Source organism: Babylonia areolata, chromosome 20 (genome assembly GCF_041734735.1).
Source record: "Babylonia areolata isolate BAREFJ2019XMU chromosome 20, ASM4173473v1, whole genome shotgun sequence".
Lineage (NCBI taxonomy): Eukaryota > Metazoa > Mollusca > Gastropoda > Neogastropoda > Buccinidae > Babylonia > Babylonia areolata.
The window spans coordinates 45470946-45493615 of NC_134895.1; the positions used below are offsets into that span (position 1 = coordinate 45470946).

At 42.4% G+C, this 22670-nt stretch overlaps 1 protein-coding gene across 3 annotated transcripts in view; it reads right to left on the reverse strand.

Moving 5' to 3' along the window:
- The window catches only part of LOC143295044 (tubulin beta-2 chain-like), a 57226-nt gene that overhangs the window by 28913 nt on the left and 5643 nt on the right, over positions 1 to 22670 (reverse strand). For all 3 annotated transcript variants that reach the window (XM_076606590.1, XM_076606591.1, XM_076606592.1), the window contains exon 2: positions 17300 to 17465. In XM_076606590.1, coding sequence (XP_076462705.1) covers positions 17300 to 17356 — 57 coding nt within the window. In that variant the 5' untranslated portion in view covers positions 17357 to 17465. The remainder of the gene's footprint in view (positions 1 to 17299; positions 17466 to 22670) is intronic.

The following is a 22670-nucleotide window of genomic DNA, read 5'->3' on the forward strand; positions in this document are numbered from 1 at the left end:
GGTAGTAGTGTAAGAATGAAAAGAGGTGCAGTATGTGATGAAACTGTCAGAGAAACTATTTTGACGGCGTGTGAGGGGGGCGTCGGTGGCAGAGAGACAGAGATAAAGATAGACTGATAGGTAATAATGCCTCACTAACATTTACCATTGTCTCACGATGGCAAGTGCAGAAAGTAGGAACATAACAATGATCTTCGCGCGATGCGTGCGAGCTCAGGGAGTGACGGCAAAGCAGAGCACCGTACGTTTTACAGCACAGCACAACACAGCACAATGCGTTATTCTGCAGCACTGCACGGGACTACAGGCATATTGTACGTTTACAACACAGCACAACAGAACACAATGCAGCAATCTGCAACACAGCATGGGACAGGCACATTGTACGTTTACAAACCAACCCAACACAATACAACATAATGCAGTATTCCGCGGCATGGGACCACAGGCACATGATACGTTTACAACACAACACAATGTAATATTGTGCAACACAGAATAGGGCAGGCATATTGTACGTTTACAACACAACACAACACAATGTAGTATTCTGAAAAAACAGAATGGAACTACAGGCACTCTGTACTATACAGTACCGTGCAGGGCAGTACAAACGCAATGTAGAACAATGCAGTAAGAGATTGCCACTCCAGCATCGGTCTACACAGCCACAGCAGGAAGTGCAACGCCCGGCAGTGACTACATTTCTGGTGCAGCCATCGTCTCTCGAGACGGAAGGAGGCCGATGCAGCGAACCACAAAGTAAAGCGAAATAGAGAACAGCGCTATTCGCCACATCACGAACTGTACTGTTCTGATATAGTCCTGGTCTTAGGCATCACGATTTTTTTTTCTACACAGCCAGACGTGTGCGTGTGGTGCTGTTTGCAGTGAGCAACCATCCTCCTCAGCGCCAGAGAAAGCGTGATTAATATGCTTCCTGACTCCAGTTGACAAACGAGAAAACAATTTCCTGCAGGGTCCCTTCCAGTAGTTCTCACCAGTTGTCAACTTCATCTACAGCTACGATTTCTTCTTCTGCTGCTGCTGCTTCTCTTTTTTTTTTTTTTTTTCTTTTTTTTCTCTTCGTCGTCTTCTTTCTTTCTTTCCTTTTTTCTTTTTTTCTTTCTTCTTCTTCTTTCTTTCTTTCTTTCGTTTTTTTCTTTCTTTCTTCTTCTTCTTCCTCTACTACTGCTACTACTGCTCGTAATTTCTTTCTATATTTCCTCTTTTTCTTCTTTCTTCTTCTTTCTTCCTTTCTCTTCTTCATTGTCCTTTCTTTCTTTCTTTCTCCCTTCTTTTTCTTTCTTATTTTCCTTTCTTCTTCTTCTTCTTCTTCTTCTACTACTACTACTACTACTACTACTACTACTACTACTACTACTTCTGCTACTACTTTCTTCGTCGTCTTCTTTCTTTCTTTCCTTTTTTTCTTTTTTCTTTCTTTCTTCTTCTTTCTTTCTATCTTTTTTTCTTTCTTTCTTCTTCTTCTTCTTCTACTACTACTACTGCTCGGAATTTCTTTCTTTATTTCCTCTTTTTCTTCTTTCTTTCTTCTTCTTTCTTTCTTTCTTCCTTTCTCTTCTTCATTTTCCTTTCTTTCTTTCTTTCTCCCTTCTTCTTTCTCCCTTCTTCTTTTTCTTTCTTATTTTCCTTTCTTCTTCTTCTTCTTCTACTACTACTACTACTACTGCTACTACTACTTTCTTTCTTCGATTTCTTCTTCTTTCTTTCTTTCTTTCTTCCTTCCTCTTCTTCTTTCTTTCTTCCCTTCTCTTCTTCATTTTCCTTTCTTTCTTTCTTCCTTCTTCTTCTTTCTAACTTTCCTTTCTTCTTCTACTTCTTCTTCTTCTTCTCCTTCTTCTTCTTTCTCACTTTCGTTTCTTCTTCTTCTTCCTCGCCCTCAACCGTATGAAGCTCCGCACTGAAGAACTGTTCGCCAGACTCTCCCAGTTCTGTTGCATGTCAAGCCCGGGACTCCGCATAATGTTTTTCCCGTCCATTTGGTAGTGTTGTTGGTCCAATGTTATTGGCTTTTTCTGTCTTCCTCTTCACCTCCCTCCCTCCCTCCCTCCCTCTTTGGTTACCTGGAGGATTGCTTTAGCAAAGCTACTGAATCTTGGGTATTGATCTTGTCGGGTCTGTCATTAAAAAGCTTAAGATTCGGATGGGCAATGCAAAGGGCCTTTTAAAAGGAAATAGCTTGATTAGATAAATAATTGCGCTGACTCGAGAAAAAAAGGAACACGTCTGGACGAAGTTGGTGAACAGTTCTTCTGTGCTGTTCCCTAATGACTCTTCGCGGAGTTGAGGGAGAGAAGAAAAAGGAGGACGAAGAAGGAAAAGACGGAGAATATTATTATAAATGTTTCTGAAATTGTTAAACAACTGCCTAATCAGGCTTTTTTTTATTTATCAGTTGCTCATGTCTGGTTACTTACGGTCGACTTTACCAAATTTGAAATGACGGTGTTCGCGCTTGGTTCTGGTCACTGAAACGGGTGCATTTGAAATCGGTCTCAACTTTAGAGTCAGTGCCATCGGTTTTAAAATCATTTTGTTAATATCCGGTTCTGATTTACCGAAGAAAAAAATCAAATTTTGAAATCTGAAAAGGCAATTTTTGCTCTTGTTTGCTGCTATTTCTCTATAGAAATTACATCGTCTCTAATGATTTTTCCCTTTTTTTTATTTTTATTTTTTCACAGAAAACGGGTACCTGTCGAAAAAGCATATCTGTTCCTGATTTGGGGAAAGAGCTGTCCATTTTCACATGTACTTATGGAAAAATGTAAATTTTCATGAAGCCGCACTGACGTGTCAGTCGATGAACACGTATCACCGTAATTGTTGATACATAAACGAACCAGTAAGCAAATAGAATGTATGTAGATATAGATGTGTGTGTGTTGTGGAGAGAGAGAGAGAGAGAGAGAGAGAGAGAGAGAGAGAGAGAGAGAGCTATCTTTTTTTTAACGTGAATAAAATGACTGTGTAAAACAGTTGTCGACAAACCAAGAAAGACGCGACAGCTGCACACACACACACACACACACACACACACACACACACACACACACACACACACACATCGCCTCCACACACACACACACACACACACACACACACACATCGCCTCCACACACACACACACACACACACACATCGCCTCCACACACACACACACACACACACACACACACACACACACACACACAAGCAGAGAGTATGCCAGAGCCTGGAAAGATCTAACATCAGTGGTTTATCTCCATGTCCCATCTAAATGAAACGGGTGGGTTTTATAAAGTAACGACTGAATCGGAGACGTGCATAAGTCTTATCTCCCCTCCGCCCCCCACCCCGTACCCCGCGCCCCCTATCCTATTCCTAACCGAACGGAACTCTGTCCGGGTTTTTCTGTCTGTTCAGCACAGACAAGATGGAACAGAAGGTGACAGGCGTGTTATCTGGAGCAGCCCTCGTTAATTAATGTCACTCATTTTAAGTTTAACATGCCAGCTTCATTAAATGATAAAAGAAGAAGAAGAAGAGAAGAAGAGAAGAAGAAGAGAGGCAAGGCCTTCAAGACTCACTTGTGATAAATTAAGTCCCCTAGCATTAATTACAGAGTAATTTCCCTTCTTTACTATCTCCACCAAAACGTTTGCAAAATAAATAAAAATTGCATGCTTAGCAAAAGAAGTTCCTGTTTGAACAAAAAAATCATAATGATGACTCCTCATGTTGTTGTGTCAGAATAAGAGGTCAAAGTGCCAAGTTTAGAGAATACAAAAAATATAAACATAACAGTAAATGCAGTTTGCATATAATTAGGCTTCTTTTATATTTTTTTGTGCCCATCCCAGAGGTGCAATTTTGTTTTAAACAAGATGAATGGAAAGAACTGAATTTTTCCTATTTTCATGCCAAATTTGGTGTCAACTGACAAAGTATTTGCAGAGAAAATGTCAGTGTTAAAGTTTACCACAGACACACGGACACACACACACATACACACACACACACACACACACACACACACACACACACACACACACACACACACAACCGAACACCGGGTTAAAACATAGACTCACTTTGTTTACACAAGTGAGTCAAAAAAGGACAGACCAACAGATTGCGAGCGTCCTTGCTCGGCATACTAAACCCACGTAGTGTTATGTTTTAGTTGTCTTTGTTTACTTTTTTGTGATTTGATTTTGTTTACTATTATTTTTCATTAGTATTATTGTTCTTGTTGTTTGTTTTTGTTTTGTACGTTGTTGTTGTTGTTTGTGGGGAGTGCTTTTTGTGTGTTTTTTTAATCATCCAAACCGACTCTTGAGCGTAGATGAGCTGCAAATTATTTTTATGCAGTCTCTCGTAAAATAAAAATAAAATTTAAAAAAGATACTTCTGTTGACTCTCTCTCTCTCTCTCTCTCTGTCTCTCTCTCTCTCTCTCTGTCTCTCTCTGTCTCTCTCTCTCTGAAGAGACGAGACGAACAGACTGAGGCTGTTGAGTTCTTCAAGTCCTTCAAGTTTTTAGGGCTTGACCATATCCGACAACCCGGGATGGGAACACCACATACGGACCACAATCAGAAAATCCCTCTACAGCGTCTCTTCCTCATGAGCGTGTCTTCTGCTGTCGACAGCTGAATAAATCTGGTCCGCGAGGAAAGATACCGATGCAGTTGTACCGTGCCACAGTAGACAGTGTTCACTTTTTTCTGTGCCAATGTTGAGGCAGCACTTCCCAGCGCCAGGAGAAACAACTTGTGCGGGTTGTCAGCACTGTCGGTCGGATTGTCTGCTTTTTTTCCCCCTTTTTTTCTTCTTCTTTTTCTTTTTTGCCAATGCGCCAAGTGCGTGCTGCACACGGGACCTCGGTTTATCGTCTCATCTGAATGACTAGACGCTCAGTTTGATTTTCCAAAGTTGGAAGAAGGGGCGAGAGCGGGATTCGAACCCACACCCTCACGGACACTGTCTTGGTAGATGAGCGTCTTATCCATTCTGCCACCTTCCTCTCTGGCAAGAAAATACATGGTAACAAAAGTGTTGTCCTCTGGCAAAATCAGTCCTTAAGAAGAAACCCACTATGATGGGTACACAAATATACATGTATGCATGCACTCAAGGCCTGACTAGCGCGTTGGGTTATGCTGCTGTCGGGAATCTGCCTAGCAGATGTGGTGTAGCGTATTGTGGATTTGTCCGAAATCAGTGACACCTCCTTGAGAAACTGAAACTTGTTGGCTCGAAGCTACCCTCCCTGCCTTTCTTCCATCAACCAGCTCAGTGTGATCAGAGCACTGAAGATGACCGCTGACAGTTGTTTGCATCCTGTTTCTGTCATGCTCCAACCTCCGCCATTGGGACGGTACTGCAGATTCGCCAGGCGCCGGACACGCCCCCTCAGGAACACAATGAAAGAGCAATGAGGTTGGGAGTGTGAAGGATTAATAGACAGTGATAAACAGAAGTAACTCTCTCACCGTTCGCAAGGTACACAACTTCAAATCAATGCTTATGTTACCGACTCGGCTATAACACAGGCAAATAAAAGGTACGTTGGGGCATATCCAGACTCTTTCTTCAAAAAAATGTGGGCGCGGGGAGGTGGGGGGTAGCTTGTCATACCTCATGAACAGTTTGTTTCCACGGATCGTTAGCCTACTGTCTGGTGCCACAGACCTGTGACTTCACAGATGAAGAGTCCAGCCATGCTTTTCTTTTTCTTGTTTCATGTTTTACACGGAGGGCCTTTCGTTTCACTGTAAAACCTTTACGTCAGTCATATCCATTAATCTTTTAATTGTGTCTTCGTACTGACTTATTATTCATAATTGAGGTGTGCATGTGCAGAGATGTGAGGGCGGGATGAGGGGAGGAGGTGTGGGTGTTTGCTGAGGAATAGTTATAGTTATTTACAGTTAAATAATCGCTCTTCATTTGTTATGTCTGCTTCTTCTTCGTGGGCTGCAACTCCCACGTTCACTCGTATGACCGTTTTTATCCCGCCATATAGGCAGCCATACTCCGGGGGGCTTATTACGTCTTACTTTTGTTGCCTTGAGCAATATGAATGGGTGGAACGATATAAGATACTATTACATATCTCTCTCCCTCTGTCTCAGCGTACAGGCACACGCGCTGTGCCTTGCATGGTTGCAAGAGAAGTGCCAACATGCAGGATGCTAGGTGTGCCAGTCTTGTACAGGCTGATTTCTGCCAAATGGCAGAAGAACAGGAGCTAGAAATCGAAAGTTATTCTCGCGTACAGAATATAAACCAAACGACAAAAGAACAAAGAAAAGGAGAAAAGAAATGTGAAGTGAATAAGTGATGAAAACAAACCTGATTTTCCTATAGGAAAAAAAAAGAGCCTTCATCCGAACCTTTCCGCTCACCTCTCGTTAAACTCTGTGTGTGTGTGTGTTTCTGTGTGTGTGTGAGTGTGTGTGTGTGTTGTTGTTGCTGTTGTTTTTACAAGACGACAAAGTTGGTCAATAACTGTTGCCCTTGCCTATTACATGGGAAGTTGTCTTCAAATCCCCAACATAAAAACGTGCTCGTAACTGAAGAGGTTTTTGTCGCCATGATACGTCTTTTTACCCCGCCTCCAACCCCAAGCCCCTCCGTGTTCCCACAATAGCGTGACTCACAACCTTTCCATGTTCACACCCCGAACCACTCCCCTACCCCCTCCATAACCTCTCACCCCTCCCACCATCCATTGCCCTTCCCCCCACCTTTTCCCCTGCTCTCCCCTGTGCTACTTCAGCACTGTATGGCTGTGTAGTGCTCGAAGAGCAATGAAGTTGTACAAATACTCCGCCACTCTGTTGCATTCAAGGCCTGACTAAGCGCGTTGGGTTACGCTGCTGGTCAGGCATCTGCTTGGCAGATGTGGTGTAGCGTATATGGATTTGTCCGAACGCAGTGACGCCTCCTTGAGCTACTGAAACTGAAACTGAATCTGTTGCTGCATTCGGTTTTGTTGTTTTTGGGTGGTTTTTTTCTTTCTTTCTTTTTTTTCTTTTTTTTTTCTTTTTTTTTCTTCTTTGTATAGATGTATTAAAACGAATTTCTAATATAGTTCAGGACTCTGAAAGGCCGCTGTGTGGAGGTGAGCACGCGCAGCTATTTTAAGTCACCTGAATCGCGTTCGATCAGTTTCAGTTTTCAGTTTCGGTTTCTCAACAAGTCGTCACTGTATTCGGACAAATCCATATACGCTACACCTCATCTGCTCGGCACTGAGGTGCCAAACCAGCACCGTAACCCAACGCGCTATGCCAGACCCTAAGTGCTTGCATAATGATTATTTCATTTTGTGTACCTGTTAGTGTATTTATCAGGCCTTGAGTGCATGCATAATTCTCATATTTGTGTACCTGTTTGAGTGGATTTTTTTCTGCAGAAGTTTGCCGGAGGACAACATAATTGTTTGCCATGTGCTCGGTCGTGCCTGCTTTGTACAAACCACCTTTTGCTTTGTCTAATGTTAATGCTGAGAGGGCACCTCTCTTTTCCCCTATTTTATCAGGTACATATTCGACTGGACGGCCCAACACTCGACTTATATCACAGATTGACGCAAGTTTTACATTAGGGCCAACAGCAAAGTGAGAGCTGTATTATCAATGGTTTCTCCAGTCGATGGGAAATCATTTACAGCTTAGTCTTTTGTGAAGGACAGTGACTCTCAAACTAGGAGGCAAAATTGCACTGGTTCTTAGTGCTGCAGCCTTGTGGGCTAGTTGGCCTTTGGGAACCATCCCAACGCCGACTGTCCCAAAACCCTCTTGGCCGAGAGAGTGGGGATGTAACTTGGGCAAGACACTGTCCACTATAATCAAATTCTAGCCCAACTAGTCGGAACAGCAGTTGCCTCCTCTGCTGTTCTGATGGTCATAGTCGGACACGACTTACTATCATATATATATATATATATATATATATATATATATTCGACTGGATCTTTGAAAGCGGAGAAGTGGGTAATGAATGGACTTTTTCTCTTCTGCTTGCACCTCCTCGCAGGCATTCCGATGAAAGCTGCTGACAACCAATGCTTTGCGTAGCTTAGCATTAGGAGTTTTCACACAGATGTAAGCCGTCAGTACAGATTTCAGTTTGGAATATTAGAATGCAAACAAACAAACAAAACAAAAACACAGCGACAAAAAAAAAAAGGAAAAGGAACAAAGAAGGAGAGGGAAAAAATGCCTCGTTGCAAAAACAGAGGAGTCCATGGCAAAGGCAGTTAACGTTATCTGTTTGGCTTTATCGAGTTAGCGACCTTGGTGTGTGTGTGTGTGTGTGTGTGTGTGTGTGTGTGTGTGTGTGTGTGTGTGTTTTAACACGTTTTTAACATTTAAAGAGTAAAGAAGGAACGTCGCGCCAACTATCTCCACCCCCCCTTCTCTCTCTCTCTCTCTCTCTCTCTCTGTCTCTCTCTGTCTCTCTCTCTCTCTCTCTCTGTGTGTGTGTGTGTGTGTGTGCAGTCTCTGACTCTTCCTCCCTCTCCCTCTCTTTTTCTTTTTCCTTATCAGTTGTTCTTGTCGTTCGTTCATTTCCCTCCCTCCCTTTCAAATTCACCCTTCTTATTTTTTTCTCTTTTCACTCTCTCTGACTCTCTTCTCACTCTATGTTTTCTTACAAATTTATCTCTCCATCCATCCAGCTCTCTGTTTTCTCCCTCCTCTCTTTCTCTCTTGTCTCTCACTCTTTGTCTCTGTCTGTGTTTTCTTACATATTTATGTCTTCATCCATCTAGCTCTCTCTCCTCTCCTCTCTCTCTCTCTCTCTCTCTCTCTCTCTCTCTCTCGCTTTCTCTCGCTCTCTCCTATTCGCTACCGACCAATGTTTACTGTTACAACGAACGGATCGGTCTTAATATTAGAGCTGACTGCACCGAGGAACGATGCCGTCTTCCAAGGCGTCTGTCTGTTACTTTGCCCCCCCGCCCCCTCCCCCTGTTCGCGCGCGCGCGCGCGCTGACTCACAGTCTGTGCACAACTCGTTTTCCCTGTGCCGGGTTGCACGTGTGAAAGATGTTTCACCACGCTTTCTTTCTTTTTTTCCTCTTTTTTTTCACTCCTTCAACACTGTTCTTTCTTTCCTATCATTTCTTCCTTTTTTTTATTGTTTTTCTTCTTCTTCTTTCTTCTTCTTTCTTCTTCTTCTTCTCTTTCTTCTTCTTCTCCTCCTCCTCCTCCTCCAGGTCATGACGTGTGCGTATTGGTGCTGGCTTTCTCTGCACCCAGTCGCTGATTCATAATACTGACGGAGAGAAATAGTGTGTGGAAATGAGGGAAAACAAACCGGTTGTCTGTCAGTCTCCGTCTCATCACTAACTAGGTAGTCAACATTTTTTCTTTTCTTTTTTTTTTTCTTTTTTTTTCTTTTTTTGCGAAGGGCTGTGCACAATGAGTTTTTCGTTCTGGGAAAAAAGGGGGTCTTTAAAACCAATGAATTCTTTCCGTCAGTCGATCGCAAATATTGTTCTCTCTCTTTATATTCTGGCAAATCTCTAATTCACACACAACACACACACACACACACACACACACACACACACACACACACACACTGTCTCTTTCATGCATATATCTTTGAATATCTCTTTCTCTTAGCCTATCTCGCGAGCGCTCTCTCCGTGTCTCCTCTCCCTACCAGTGAAAGAGAAACAGGCAACCATTCATGTTTCATCACTCAAAAGCGTTTACCTTCCCGTCTATGTCAGCAATGTGAATTATTTCCTTTCTTTCTATTTTCCTTCCGTTCGTTTATTCATTCATAGTCTGTTCATCTGAGATGATGATATTAGATTGAAAATAAATGATATCATTATTATTATTTGTATTTGTATTACTATTTTTTCTATCATAATGGTGATTATTATTATCATCAATTAGAAACCATCATTATTTTTTTGTGAAAATCAATAATGGTTTTACGTATACTCATAGTTGAAACGTTTCTTTTTTCCATCATAAAAACTATACATGTATCTTTTTAAAATTATTTGCAAAAGATAAAGGTACCTCTGGAAATTCATGAAAAATTCTCCTGAGCACAAAACAAAGTGTAGGACCCCCCCGGTTGAAGTGTCCTGTAAATTCCAAGGAATGGTCGCCGGTACAATGGTTTACCCCAGAGACACAGCACGACGCATTAGATGTGTATTTGCAGTGAGCTCCCACCGAGGTCACCGCGCTAACTGAAGATATTGATCCAGAAATCTAGAGGTATGCTAAACACACCAATGACACTAAATACAACTAGAAATTTTCCTTTCTTTTGATAACTTAGTTGTCATTTACTGTCGTTTATTTTGGCTGTCCTTCAGTTCGGAGAGAGATGGCGAAAGGGGACAGAGAGAAGAGCGGAGTAAAGGCTGGTGACTAAGGAAAACTGAAAACAAGAAGTCCAGACCGGCGCAATAGCCGAGTGGTTAAAGCGTTGGACTTTCAATCTGAGGGTCACGGGTTCGAATCTCGGTGGCGCCTGGTGGGTTAAAGTCTTAACTCCCGAGAGCAAGGTTTCGGTTGCGCCCCTTTTCTCTGCATTCAAATTTTGTATTACGTGTAGCTGACACATTTTGTACTTTCCAAAGTCAATTCAGGTCTAGATTGGAAGCTGCTAGGCAAATCTCGCTCTCTGCCATAAATGAAGCCAAACTGTAGCTTTATTAGGCTTTTATTTTGAATAAACCTTCACCGACGTCACAGTGTCAGACTCTGGTGAGAAACTGGCTTGATTCAAATCGCCCGCCATTTATAGTCCGGTTCAGGCTTTAAGGGTTGAGATTTTTCCGATCTCCCAGGTTAACATAAGTGCAGACCTGCCAGTGCCTGAACCCACTTCGTGTGTATACGCACGCAGAAGATGAAATACGCACGTTAAAGATCCTGTAATCCATGTCAGCGTTCGGAGGGTTATGGAAACAAGAACATACCCAGCATGCACATCCCCGAAAACGGAGTATGGCTGCCTACATGGCGGGGTAAATAAATAAAAAGGTCATACACGTAAAATGTTACAATTGGAGGTCTGAGTGTGCGTGTGTGCGTGCCTGAAATATGATTGAATGACACAGGAAAGGAATGATGAGCGCCCAATGGCAGCCGTCAGTCGGATCTACCCAGGTAGGCAGCCTATTGTGCAAATGACCCCGTGTTTGTAAAGCGCTTAGAGCTTGGTCTCCGACCGAGGATAGGCGCTATATAAGTATCCATATCAATCAATTAGAATATGCCGTGACATTTTGATCAAAAATGGCATTTTCACAAAAAATGGGAACCATGGAGACAAATGGAAAATCAAAAAGAAAGAAAGAAAAATAGAGGGGGGAAAACGACAACTTTCGAACTTCCAAATCATAATGGGACGGGAAAATTATTTGGAAAGCTAAGAATTTAAAAAAAGAAGAGGAAGAATAAAGGAAAAACTAGTCTGATTCAAATAAAAAAAAATTGAATATGCCGGATACTAATTTGATTAATATAGGAGTTAAAGGCAGTAATACGTTGGGGTTTGTTTGGGTTTTTTTTGTTTTTGGTTTTGGTTTGTTTGTTTTTTTCTTCTTTTGACTGTGAACGGGATACACTACTGTATTATCTTTAAATTCGTTCGTTCGTTCGTGGGCTGCAACTCCCACGTTCACTCGAATGTACACGAGTGGGCTTTTACGTGTATGATCGTTTTTACCACGCCATGTTGGCAGCCACACTCTGTTTTCGGGGGTAATGGACCAGTAAATCGCACTTTCCAGAGAGAGAGAGAAAGGTAAAATCTTTTTTTTAAATGCTGAGCAAAAATAGCTCTGCAAACGTAGACCATGCAAACAGGCCCAGACAGCGTGTCTGACTGGATTCTAGCAGGAGGAAGGTGGCAAAATGGTTAAGACACTTTTTCTGCCGACACAGTGTTCCTGAGGGTCTGAGTTCGATTCCCACTCTCGCTCATTATCCCAGGTTCGACTGAAGAAAAAAGAAAATCAAAATGAGCATCCAGTTATTCGGATGAGATGATAAACGATGAGAGGTCCCCGTGTGCAGCACGCACTTGGCGCACTGGAAAAGAACTCATGGCAATGTAAGTGTTGTCCTGTGGCAAAATACTGTAGCAGAAATCCATTGTGAACGGTACACAAACATATGCATGCACTCAAGGCCTGACCAGCGCCTTTGGCTATGCTGCTTTGGGCATCTGCCTAGCTAGGTGTGGTGTAGCGTATATGGATTTCTCCGAACGCAGTGACGCCTCCTTGAGAAACTGAAACAAGAGCAGCTGTCCCAGGAGACAGGGATGTGGGGAGAGGGAGGGGGAGGCAGAGATTCACTTGGTTGCACGTGCTAAGACTCGCCGCCTCGGGAGACTCACGTTGTTATGTCTGTCATAAAGCAGTCGTCATGGTGAAGGACTTTGGCTTGGGGCGGGAGGGGGGGGGGGACGTAAGGGGGGGGGGGGGGAGGGACGGAGCGAAATCTTTCATAGCCCCTGTTGGTACTGTGGTTTTCTGGGTGGTGGTGAAGACAGGTTAATGAGCTCTCATTTACTGCCGAAAACACTAGTCTTAGAAAATTAAGAAACACCTCAAAACAATTGCAAGAAAAGGTTTTTTTGGCTCTATGTATTCAGGATTTTCACACTATCACCTGTAAAAAATCGAAGAAAATCGAATTTCAGATAAGAGCAGGAAAATTAAATAACGAAAAATAAACACGAGGAGATTGCGCGAACGGTATACCATATTTGAGTCTGAAACTCTCAACTGGGTCACGTCATTAGCGTCTTTTTTCGTTTGTGATTTTTTTTTTCTAGCGGGGCATTAAGATAATGCTTTTTGACATGGGTGTTCACCAAGCGTCAGGAGAGGTTCCTGTTTTCACGCGTGCTTCTGTTGACTGTGTTTCTTCACGTGAAGCGTTTCTGACACTTGAAAAAAAAACTTTTATCTTCTTCTGTCAGCCCTGGAAACTCCCTGTCTCTGTCTCTCTCTGTCTCTGTCTCTCTCTCTCTGTCACGTTCACACGTACTCATACACAGATACAGAGAGAGAGAGAGAGAGAGTCGCACTTACAATCAATCACACACACGCGGGCACATTAACAGTCACACACACACACACACACTAGCGCGCGCACACACACACGCATACACATACATACACATATGCACACACACACACACACACACACACACACACACACACACACACACACACAAAGGGCACGAAGCAAACTAACACAAGCATCTCTTTCTTCTCTGCTCCCCTGTCCCTCCCTCTTCTCTTCTCTTCAAACTATAGAGAGAGAGGGGGGGGGGGGGAACGAAAGCACTTTGGGTTCATGACTCGTTTGTGTTCCTGTCTGTTTCAAAAGTTTGGCCTTTTTTCTTTTTAAATTCGCAACCATATCCCTTCCCCATCCATTGGAAAACACTCCATCTAGCTGTTTCTCAGTTCACAGAGAGTGTTGGGGTAGAAAGAGGAGCCGGGCCAACTAATACACGAAGAAAGAAAAGATGAAATTAAAGTACTTCAAAACCAAATGGTCCGTACAATTTTAGCCACTAAAGCAAAGTCCTTTCGGAGAAACTGGAAACCAGAGATGAATCAAAATTAAGATTTAAAAAAATTAAATTTAGTCATTTCTGAAATTATGCTTTAAGAAAATGCCCAACACTCGGCTTATATCACAGATTGACATAAGTTTACATTCAGGCCAACAACAAAGTGAGAGCTCTATTATCAATGGTTTCTCCAGTCAATGGGAAACCATTTACAGCTTAGTCTTTTGTGAAGGACTATGACTCTCAACTGAACTAGGAGGCAAAATTGCACTGACTCTTAGTGCTGCAGCCTTGTGGGCTAGTTGGCCTTTGGGAACCATCCCAATGCCGACTGTCATAAAACCCTCTTGGCCGAGAGAGTGGGGATGTACTTGGGCAAGACACTCTCCACTATAATCAAACTCTGGCCCAAATAGTCGGAACAGCAGTTGCCTCCTCTGCTGTTCTGATGGTCATAGTCGGACACGACTGACTATCATATATATATATATATATATATATATTTAAGATAGTAGTACCTTTTCATATACATTATCGATTATGAAAATATTCAGCATATGATTGCCCTTTGTGTTTTAAGTATTTTCAAAGCTTTTTGGGGTGTGCTTGAGAAGAGTCCGAAGGGAGGATTGTAAAGACTTTGCAAGAATAAACCAAAACATAACATTGGTATTGTAAAGAAGTGATCAGGACAAAAAGGTGAAGCTATTGTTAATTTTTTCTGAGTACACTGATTTTAATAGACATGTAAAAATCAAAGAAATTCAGTCCGAGAAGCGTTTTAATCAGTTGAAAAACAAACTATTTATACACGCTGAATCAGCTGAAAGTATACCTCTTTTGAAGTGGTGTCTTTGGTGGTAAAGGGCACATCTGAAAAACACACTTACTGATACAACTGTGGCAAAGAGACTCGAAGTACGTCTTCTTTGGTACTGGGGCCAGCTACAGCATTGAAACCATTTTATTTACAACAAAGTAGAAGAACGCTTAGTTCTTTACCATGCGGTTTTATGTTTACATCTGCCGACTTCAGATAATGCGGCCGACTGAGACAGACATCCTGAGGGTGAGAGAAGAGAGGGAAGCGGAGGGAGGGTGCGAGAAGGCGGGGCGGGGTTGCTGGGGAAGGCAGCAAGGTTCACTTGGTTGCAATCCAGGTTCATTATCAAAAGGAGACTTACTTTGTCATAAAGAGTCGTTATGAGAACGACCTTGGCCTGAGGATCAAACGAACTGGTTCACTCAACCCTTGTGATTTTCTGGTCGGTGAAAAAGACGATATGCTTCTTCATTTACTGCCGAAAACACGACATACCTTTCAAGCCAGTCTGTGTGGCATTCTGGAAACACACGTTTGACGTGGGTTTTCAGCAAGCGTCAGGAGGGCGTCCTGGTTCACACGTTATTATGTCGACATTGTCTTGCCACGTCAAGACGTTCTGACACTCAAAGCTTATCTTTGTGGCTGCCGTGATGGAATCTCCTCTCTCTCTCTCTCTCTCTCTCTCTCTCTCTCAAATGGGGAGAAAGAGAAGGTAAGATGCTAGAACAACAAGCAGGTTCTAGAACAGGATACAGCACTGTAGATCATATTTTTACTCTTTATGCCATAGTTCAAATGTTTCTGAATAAAAATTGTAAACTGTATGTTGCTTTCGTTGACTTTAAGAAAGTCTTTGATTTTGTAAACAGAAATGGTCTGTGGGCAGTTATGAGAAATAATGGGGTAAAAGGCAAACTTTACAAGGCCTTAAGGAGTGTTTATGATTCTGTTCTGGCGTGTGTTCGTGATAAAGGCAGCTATTCTGCTTACTTCAGTTGTCCAAGAGGAGTGAAGCAAGGCTGTCTCCCCAGCCCCTTGCTGTTTTCGTTTTTTATTAATGAATTGGCAATTGATTTATCAAGATGTGGGAAACATGGAATACAACTGATGCCTGGTGGTGTGGAAATCTTCCTGTTATTGTTTCCTGATGATGTTATTTTGCTGTGAGATACTGTCATTGGTTTACAGAATCAACTTAACATGCTAAAAAGAGAGACAGATCGACTGGATCAAACTGTTAATCTCGAAAAAACAAACGTAATAATGTTTACAAAAGGTGGACACTTAGCTGCTGTGGAAAAGTGGTTATATGGAAATGAAGAGCTGAAGGTGACAAATTCATACAAATACCTAGGGATGGTTTTCACGACAGAGCTAAGTATTAGTAGTGCCTTACTGGATGTGTGTAGAAGAGGAAGGAAAGGGGTTGTGGATATTTTAAAAACGCTGAAAAGATTAAATTCAACAGATATTCACTTCTTTTGAAAGCTCTTTGATGCACAAATCGAACCGATTTTAACATAATTATGCAGCAGAGGTGTGGGGTATAGATAAGATGGCAATCATATAGAAAAAAGTGCACACCTTTGCGATCAAAAGATTCCTGAATGTGCCATTACATACATCAAACAAACTTGTGTATGGAGAAACAGGAAGATACCCTGTACATATTAGACCAACAACAAAATGTATCAGATACTGGATAAAACTGACTAGATTGCCAATGTCAAGATTATGCGAACAGGCCTATGAAATGCTTCTAGTACAACACGAACCAGGTCACTCTAATTGGGTTTCAAATCTGCGAAATACTTTATGCGAAAACGGCTTTGGTATTGTTTGGCTTTGCCAAGGTGTTGGATGTGAGCATAGCTTTGTAAATGAATTTATAGACATGCTGGTTTCTTGTTATAAGCAAACCTGGCACTCTGAAATAGAGGCTAGCGACAAATATAGATGGTTTCATTCCTTTAAAGACGCTTTCCAGGCAGAAAGATATCTATCATTATTTTGTTACTGATAAATGCCACAGAACGAACCTTATTCGACTTAGGTTGACAGTAAGTGGCCTGAAAAATTGTAAGCAATGGTACTTCACTGAAAATTCTTCGAACGATATGATTTGTCCATCTTGTGGAAATGATCCACAAAATGAAACGCATTTTCTATTTAAGTGTACTGCCTTTGCGGACAAACGTAGAAACTGCCTTGCATCAAACGTACTCAAAAACTACGCAAGTGATAACAACGTTATAAATCTGCTTTCCAGCAACAATGAAACTGAAATCAAGGGAATAGCTAAATTTATTGCGGAGGCGATGAACGTTAGAAAAAAGATAATTGATGAACTGTCGAATTCAAGATGATCCTGTATATGGGTCTTGTGTGTGCGCATGGTTGCAGCTGGGATGTGTTTGTGTGTGTGTGTGCGTGTGTGTGTGTGCGTGTGTGTGTGTGCGTGTGTGTGTGTGTGTGTGATAGAGAGAGAGAGAGATAGACCATGAATTAAATATAAATGTATTTCATTCGTTGCAATTTTCATTCCAGTTGTCACCAACACCCGCCCCGCCCCCTCCCCCATTGTCGAAAGGGCCTTAACGCTGAATGGACAATGAAATTCTCTCTCTCTCTCTCTCTCTCTCTCTCTCTCTCTCTCTCTCTCTCTCTCTCTCTCTCTCTCTGTGCCAAAATCATTATGTAAAGTTCTCTACATTCCACAAACACTGACAGTTCCGCAAAATAGAGTAGCCGATATAAGATTACCTAGTTGATTCGACAACGACAACAACAACAACAACAAAAATCAACAGACACATGCACGCAGCACTCTACAGGGATGTCTGAAAAGTGACAAACAAAATGACGTCAGCTGACCCTCACTCACCTTCGAGCCTATCTGGTTGCCGCACTGGCCAGCTTGCACGTGCACGATCTCCCGCATGACGTCACGAGACCGACGATACGTGAGGGGGCTCCGTCCTGGCGTCACTGCTGCGGGGCGTTATGGTCAAAAGAAGGCTCGTGATGTCACGACGGACTTAGGATTTCTCCTGCAAGTGAATTGAAGCTGTGTCACCACAGTGATTTCTGGAGGTCTGAGTTTTTTGTTGTTGAATAAATGGTTTCGAAAAGGTTTCAGGAAGAAAAAGAAAAGTTGGGTGGGGTTGATCTCTCTTTTTTTTTATCATTAATTTAATTTAATTAAGCATGTCAGGAATTGTTATAATCAAGTATCCCTATTCTGCAAGATTGTTAAGTTGGAATAAAGTTCGAAACGACTTTCATAGTTTAAAAGTTCAAGGGGCGGAAGCTGAAAAAATACTGAGTGTGAGGGGAGAGAGAGTGACTGAGATATATATATATATATATATATATATATATAGAGAGAGAGAGAGAGAGAGAGAGAGAGAGAGAGAGAGAGAGAGAGAGGATAGTCAGTGATATCATATACAGTCAGATGTCTAATCTTGCAATCTGTTCTTCACATATTGTTGCAAACATCACATTTCATCTCCATTCACACTCTCATATCAAACCAAAACCATTTCAAAGACATCACTGCAGACGGAATGATATTTGGTATCAAAGATAAGAACATCAGAACAGTGTACATATTGGAGGGAAAGGAAGAGAAATAGCGGGAGAGAGGGAAAGAGATAAAAGATGTGATTTGAAGATGGAAATGTTGAGGAAGATAAGCAAAATGAAGGCGAGAGATATTCAGAGGAAGCTGAAGTTAGATAAAGATGGTTTGTCTGTTGTGCTGGGGTTTTTTTTTGTTTGTTTTTGTTTTGTTTTGTTTTTAATTTACCACAGTTATTTCATTTCTTTTCCTCTGTTTTTTTTTTTAGGGGTGGGAAGAAGAGGGTAGAAGGGGTGGTGCTTTCTGAAATCAAGATTCAGATGATAATGTGGTATTCACGTTACACTTTCCTGCTCGGAATTGTAGGGGGTTCATCAAACGATCATACATAAGCACGCTTGGGGATCACATGTCAGGTTCTGTTTTTCCGGCATGTCTTCTGGTGGTGCAGATGAGTATCGGTATGTTTGCACAAGGATTACGCTTCACGTGTGCTTCACGGGAGATGTTTGGGATGGAATTGTTGGTGTGCGTTAGCGGGGTGTCGGGTTCATGAACGTCATGGTGTATTGTCGTGTGTTAGTATCTATTGCATTCTCAGCGTGTGGAAGGCTTTATGCAGATGTCGTGATGGACTACTGTTGCTAGTGATTAGCTGGTGTCCTGTTTGTGAACTGTCATCGAAATGTTCGTCGGTTGTACCTTGGTGTGTGGTAACTGGTGTAGTAATAATAATAATAATAATGGTATTTATATAGCGCTGAATCTTATGCAGAGACAAATAAAGCGCTTTTGCACCAGTCATTCACACGCTTGCATAACTCTAAAACTGGAGAAACTGAAGACAAGGAAGAGGCAGGGAAGGGAGGCAATTTTGGGAAGAGGTGGATTTTTAGGCCAGACTTGAAAGAGCTGAGTGTGGAGACTTGAGGAAGCGAAAGAGGAAGTTCATTCCAATTGCAAGGCCCAGAGACAGAGAAAGAACGGCGGCCAACAGTGGAGTGTTTGAATCTGGGTATGCGTAAACAGAGTGGATCCGAAGCCATCGTAGTGTGTTGTATAAAATCGATCGTGGAGTTTAACATTGATGCTACATCAGGATACTGTTTTGTCATCATTTCGGGTATATCCTGTCGTGTCACAATGTGATCGTCATACTTGGTCAACACCCGTGAAAACTCTTCGGTTTCTGGTTGGTTATTCAAAAATGTGAAACCACTGAAGCGAGGTGGTAAGTGCACGGTGTATGGTAATCTTTGTAGAAGCCGCGTACTCCACCTACCCAAGCTTGTGTTAAAAGCTACATCTGTTTCGAGGTGGTGGTTTTGTTGTTCAGTGTATCTTGTCCACATGAAAGACCCACCACGCTATTGAAAGCAAAGGCATTTGAACCATCCCTCAATGCTCCCCCCCCCCCCCGCCCCCCAGACAATGATGCGTGGGGGTGCTAACTCATGGTTGGTGACCAGTTTCTCAACCCTGGGTTTCCAGACAGCCGGCCAGAACAGAGAATTGAAGAGTATCAGTATCAGTAGCTCAAGGAGGCGTCAGTGCGTTCGGACAAATTCATATACGCTACACCACATCTGCCAAGCAGATGCCTAACCAGCAGCGTAACCCAACGCGCTTTGTCAGGCCTTGGGAAAAGAGAGAAAAAGAAGAGGTAAATGAATATCTAATATCTAATATATAAAGGAAAGAAAAAGATAAGACGAAGAAGAAATGAAAATAGATTAAAAAGACAATAATGACAAAAGACAAAATAATAAGCAAATAAATGTAAAACATACAGCGCCCCCCCCCCCACGCCCCCCAAACACACACACATACACGCACATGCACAGAGCTCTCTTGACACATGTGCACAGTCGCGCACGCATACACACACACACACACACACACACGCACACACACGTACACACACACACACACACACACACACACACACACACACACAGGCTGCCACTGATGATAGTGGCAAAGAATTGAACAAACATCTGTAATTGACTGGGGAAGTGAATCGGGCGAAGAGAAGAGAAGAGAAACATTGGATATGGAATAAAAATGTTAGACATGGAATAAGTTACTTTTTTTTAGACAGAGGCGCATAATTCAAGAAGCCATTGTTGCTTCTCTCTGTAACCTCTTCTGAAATACACCTGCATGCTTGGTGATGGGTAGCTTAAGTGCAGTGTTTTATTCCTTCTTCTTGTTCTTCTACTTTACGACCAACGTCAGTGTGCTGATGAAAATTGTCGTGTTGTGGGAGGTTGCTGTTGGACGAAATTTAGCTGGGCTACCGAGGGATGTTCTGTTAATATAACTGATAGGGGAGATGGGGCGCAGTCCACTGGTGTGTTCGCATCTCCAGCTTGGCCAGTCCGGCTTCCGTAGCGGTCCCCGGGAATACACCAGACCGGCACAGCCCTAGCATTCTACGACACTACTTACCAGTGGGGAGGAAGGGGGGGGGGAGAGTAGGGGGTGGGTGGACTTGCTGGCTGTGGGGAGTGGGGGTAGACCTAAACGGAGGTGTTGGAGGGTAGTGGGGGGAGGAGGGGGGTGAGTCTACTCTGTTGTATCACAGGAAGGAGGCGAGTCTAGACTTGTAGCAGCCCAGCGACTCGGCTGTGACAACCTCCTGGGGCAGTGTATTCCATTCCGCTATTGTTTGATATCCGTTCAAACGTTGCCTTGCTTCGCGAACAGTCCAGATGTTTCATCATGCCATTGCGAAAGTATTGTTTGTGACATAATCATACCATTACGAAAGTGTTGTTTGTGACAAAATCATTCCATTGCGAAAGTGTTGTTTGTGACATAATCATACCATTGCGAAAGTGTTGTTTGTGACATGATCATTCCATTGCGAAAGTGTTGTTTGTGACATGATCATACCACTGCGAAAGTGTTGTTTGTGACATAATCATTCCATTGCGAAAGTGTTGTTTGTGACATAATCATTCCATTGCGAAAGTGTTGTTTGTGACATGATCATACCACTGCAAGAGTGTTGTTTGTGACATGATCATTCCATTGCGAAAGTGTTGTTTGTGACATGATCATACCACTGCCTCAGTGTTGTTTGTAACATGATCATACCGCTGGTAGAGTGTTGTTTGTGACATAATCATTCCATTGCGAAAGTGTTGTTTGTGACATAATCATTCCATTGCGAAAGTGTTGTTTGTGACATGATCATACCACTGCAAGAGTGTTGTTTGTGACATAATCGTTCTATTGTGAGAGTGCTGTTTGTGACACAGTCATGTCATCACGAGACTGTTGGCGCTTGTATGACCGAGGGGCACGTGAAGGGAGCGCTTTGTTTCTTTCTTTCTTTCTTTCTTTTTTCTCGTAGAAGGGCAGTTTGGGGAATGGAAAAATGATGTTGGGAACTGCGTTCAGGAATTGATGTTAATATCTGTCATTTATCTAGCTTTTTTAAAACAATTTCGACTCGTGTGCGAGTACACTGGACGCAGAAGTGTCGGTTTGAATATTCAGCAAATGAATCTCCACCTTCGACAGATTTAAGCCGGTATGTATTGAGCGGATATGCATCCTTCAACGAATTTGATGCATTTTGCGTGAATCAGTATCCGGTATCAGTATATCAAGGAGGCGTCACTGCGTTCGGACAAATCCATATATACGCTACACCACATCTGCTAAGCAGATGCCTGCCTGACCAGCAGCATAACCATATGTTTGAAATGAACACGTGATGGTGAAAACTGGTCTCAGAATTCGTCGTCTTAGTTTCTTGATGCTGACTTTTTGCATTCATTATCAGTTGTTTCGCTTGTCAGTTTAACGACTTCTCTTTTACGAAGTCCTTTTTAAGTAATTTCCTGTAATTGTATTTAGATTTTTTTTTTTTTTTTTTTTCAAATTTCACCCATATTTCACCCTCATTTGCCCAGTTTACCCCAACCCTCCATTCATTCACATCTCCCACTCATTCTAACCGATAATACTCAAATGTATTCATAAATACTTTAACAAAATGTCTTCAGTCACCGATATGTGTGACGGGACATTAAACAAAATTCCTCCTTCCTGACTTTGTGGGCTTGAATTTCCAGCCAAGAAATGCTGTCACAGTCATCGTTTCCGTCTTCAACCTGGATGGTGTGAAGTACGTGAAATGCCGATCATAACTCTGGCGATAATTTCAATGCTGTGTGTCGAAAGCACTTTTGAATGGAATCGCACGCCTGTGAAAATAAAGCTGATATACCGCACTTAAGCAGCAGCCACAGGAGCTAATCATGTTTGTCGCACAAAGGTGCGAATTCGTTCAGTTATTTCAGAACGGCTTTCTTTTTGTTGTTGTTTTTCCACACTTTTACTTTCGTTGTGCTAGATACTGAAGTGGCGCCACATCATTTATATTATTCACTGGAGCCAGACCATATGTTTCCACTTGGAGCAAATTCCCCCCGACACCTCGGAATGCAGGTACATAATCTTCTTTTGAGAGGGGTGGTGTGTCTGTGTGTGTGAGTATGTGCATGTGTTTGTGTAGTAGTAGATCCAGTAGAAGAAGAAGTAACAGTAGCAGTCTTTCATGATGCGTGCGTGCGTGTGTGTGTGTGTGTGGACACGCGCATGTGTTTGTATATGCGTGTGGGTGCGGGTGCAAGTGTGTGTTTGTGTGAGCGCGTGT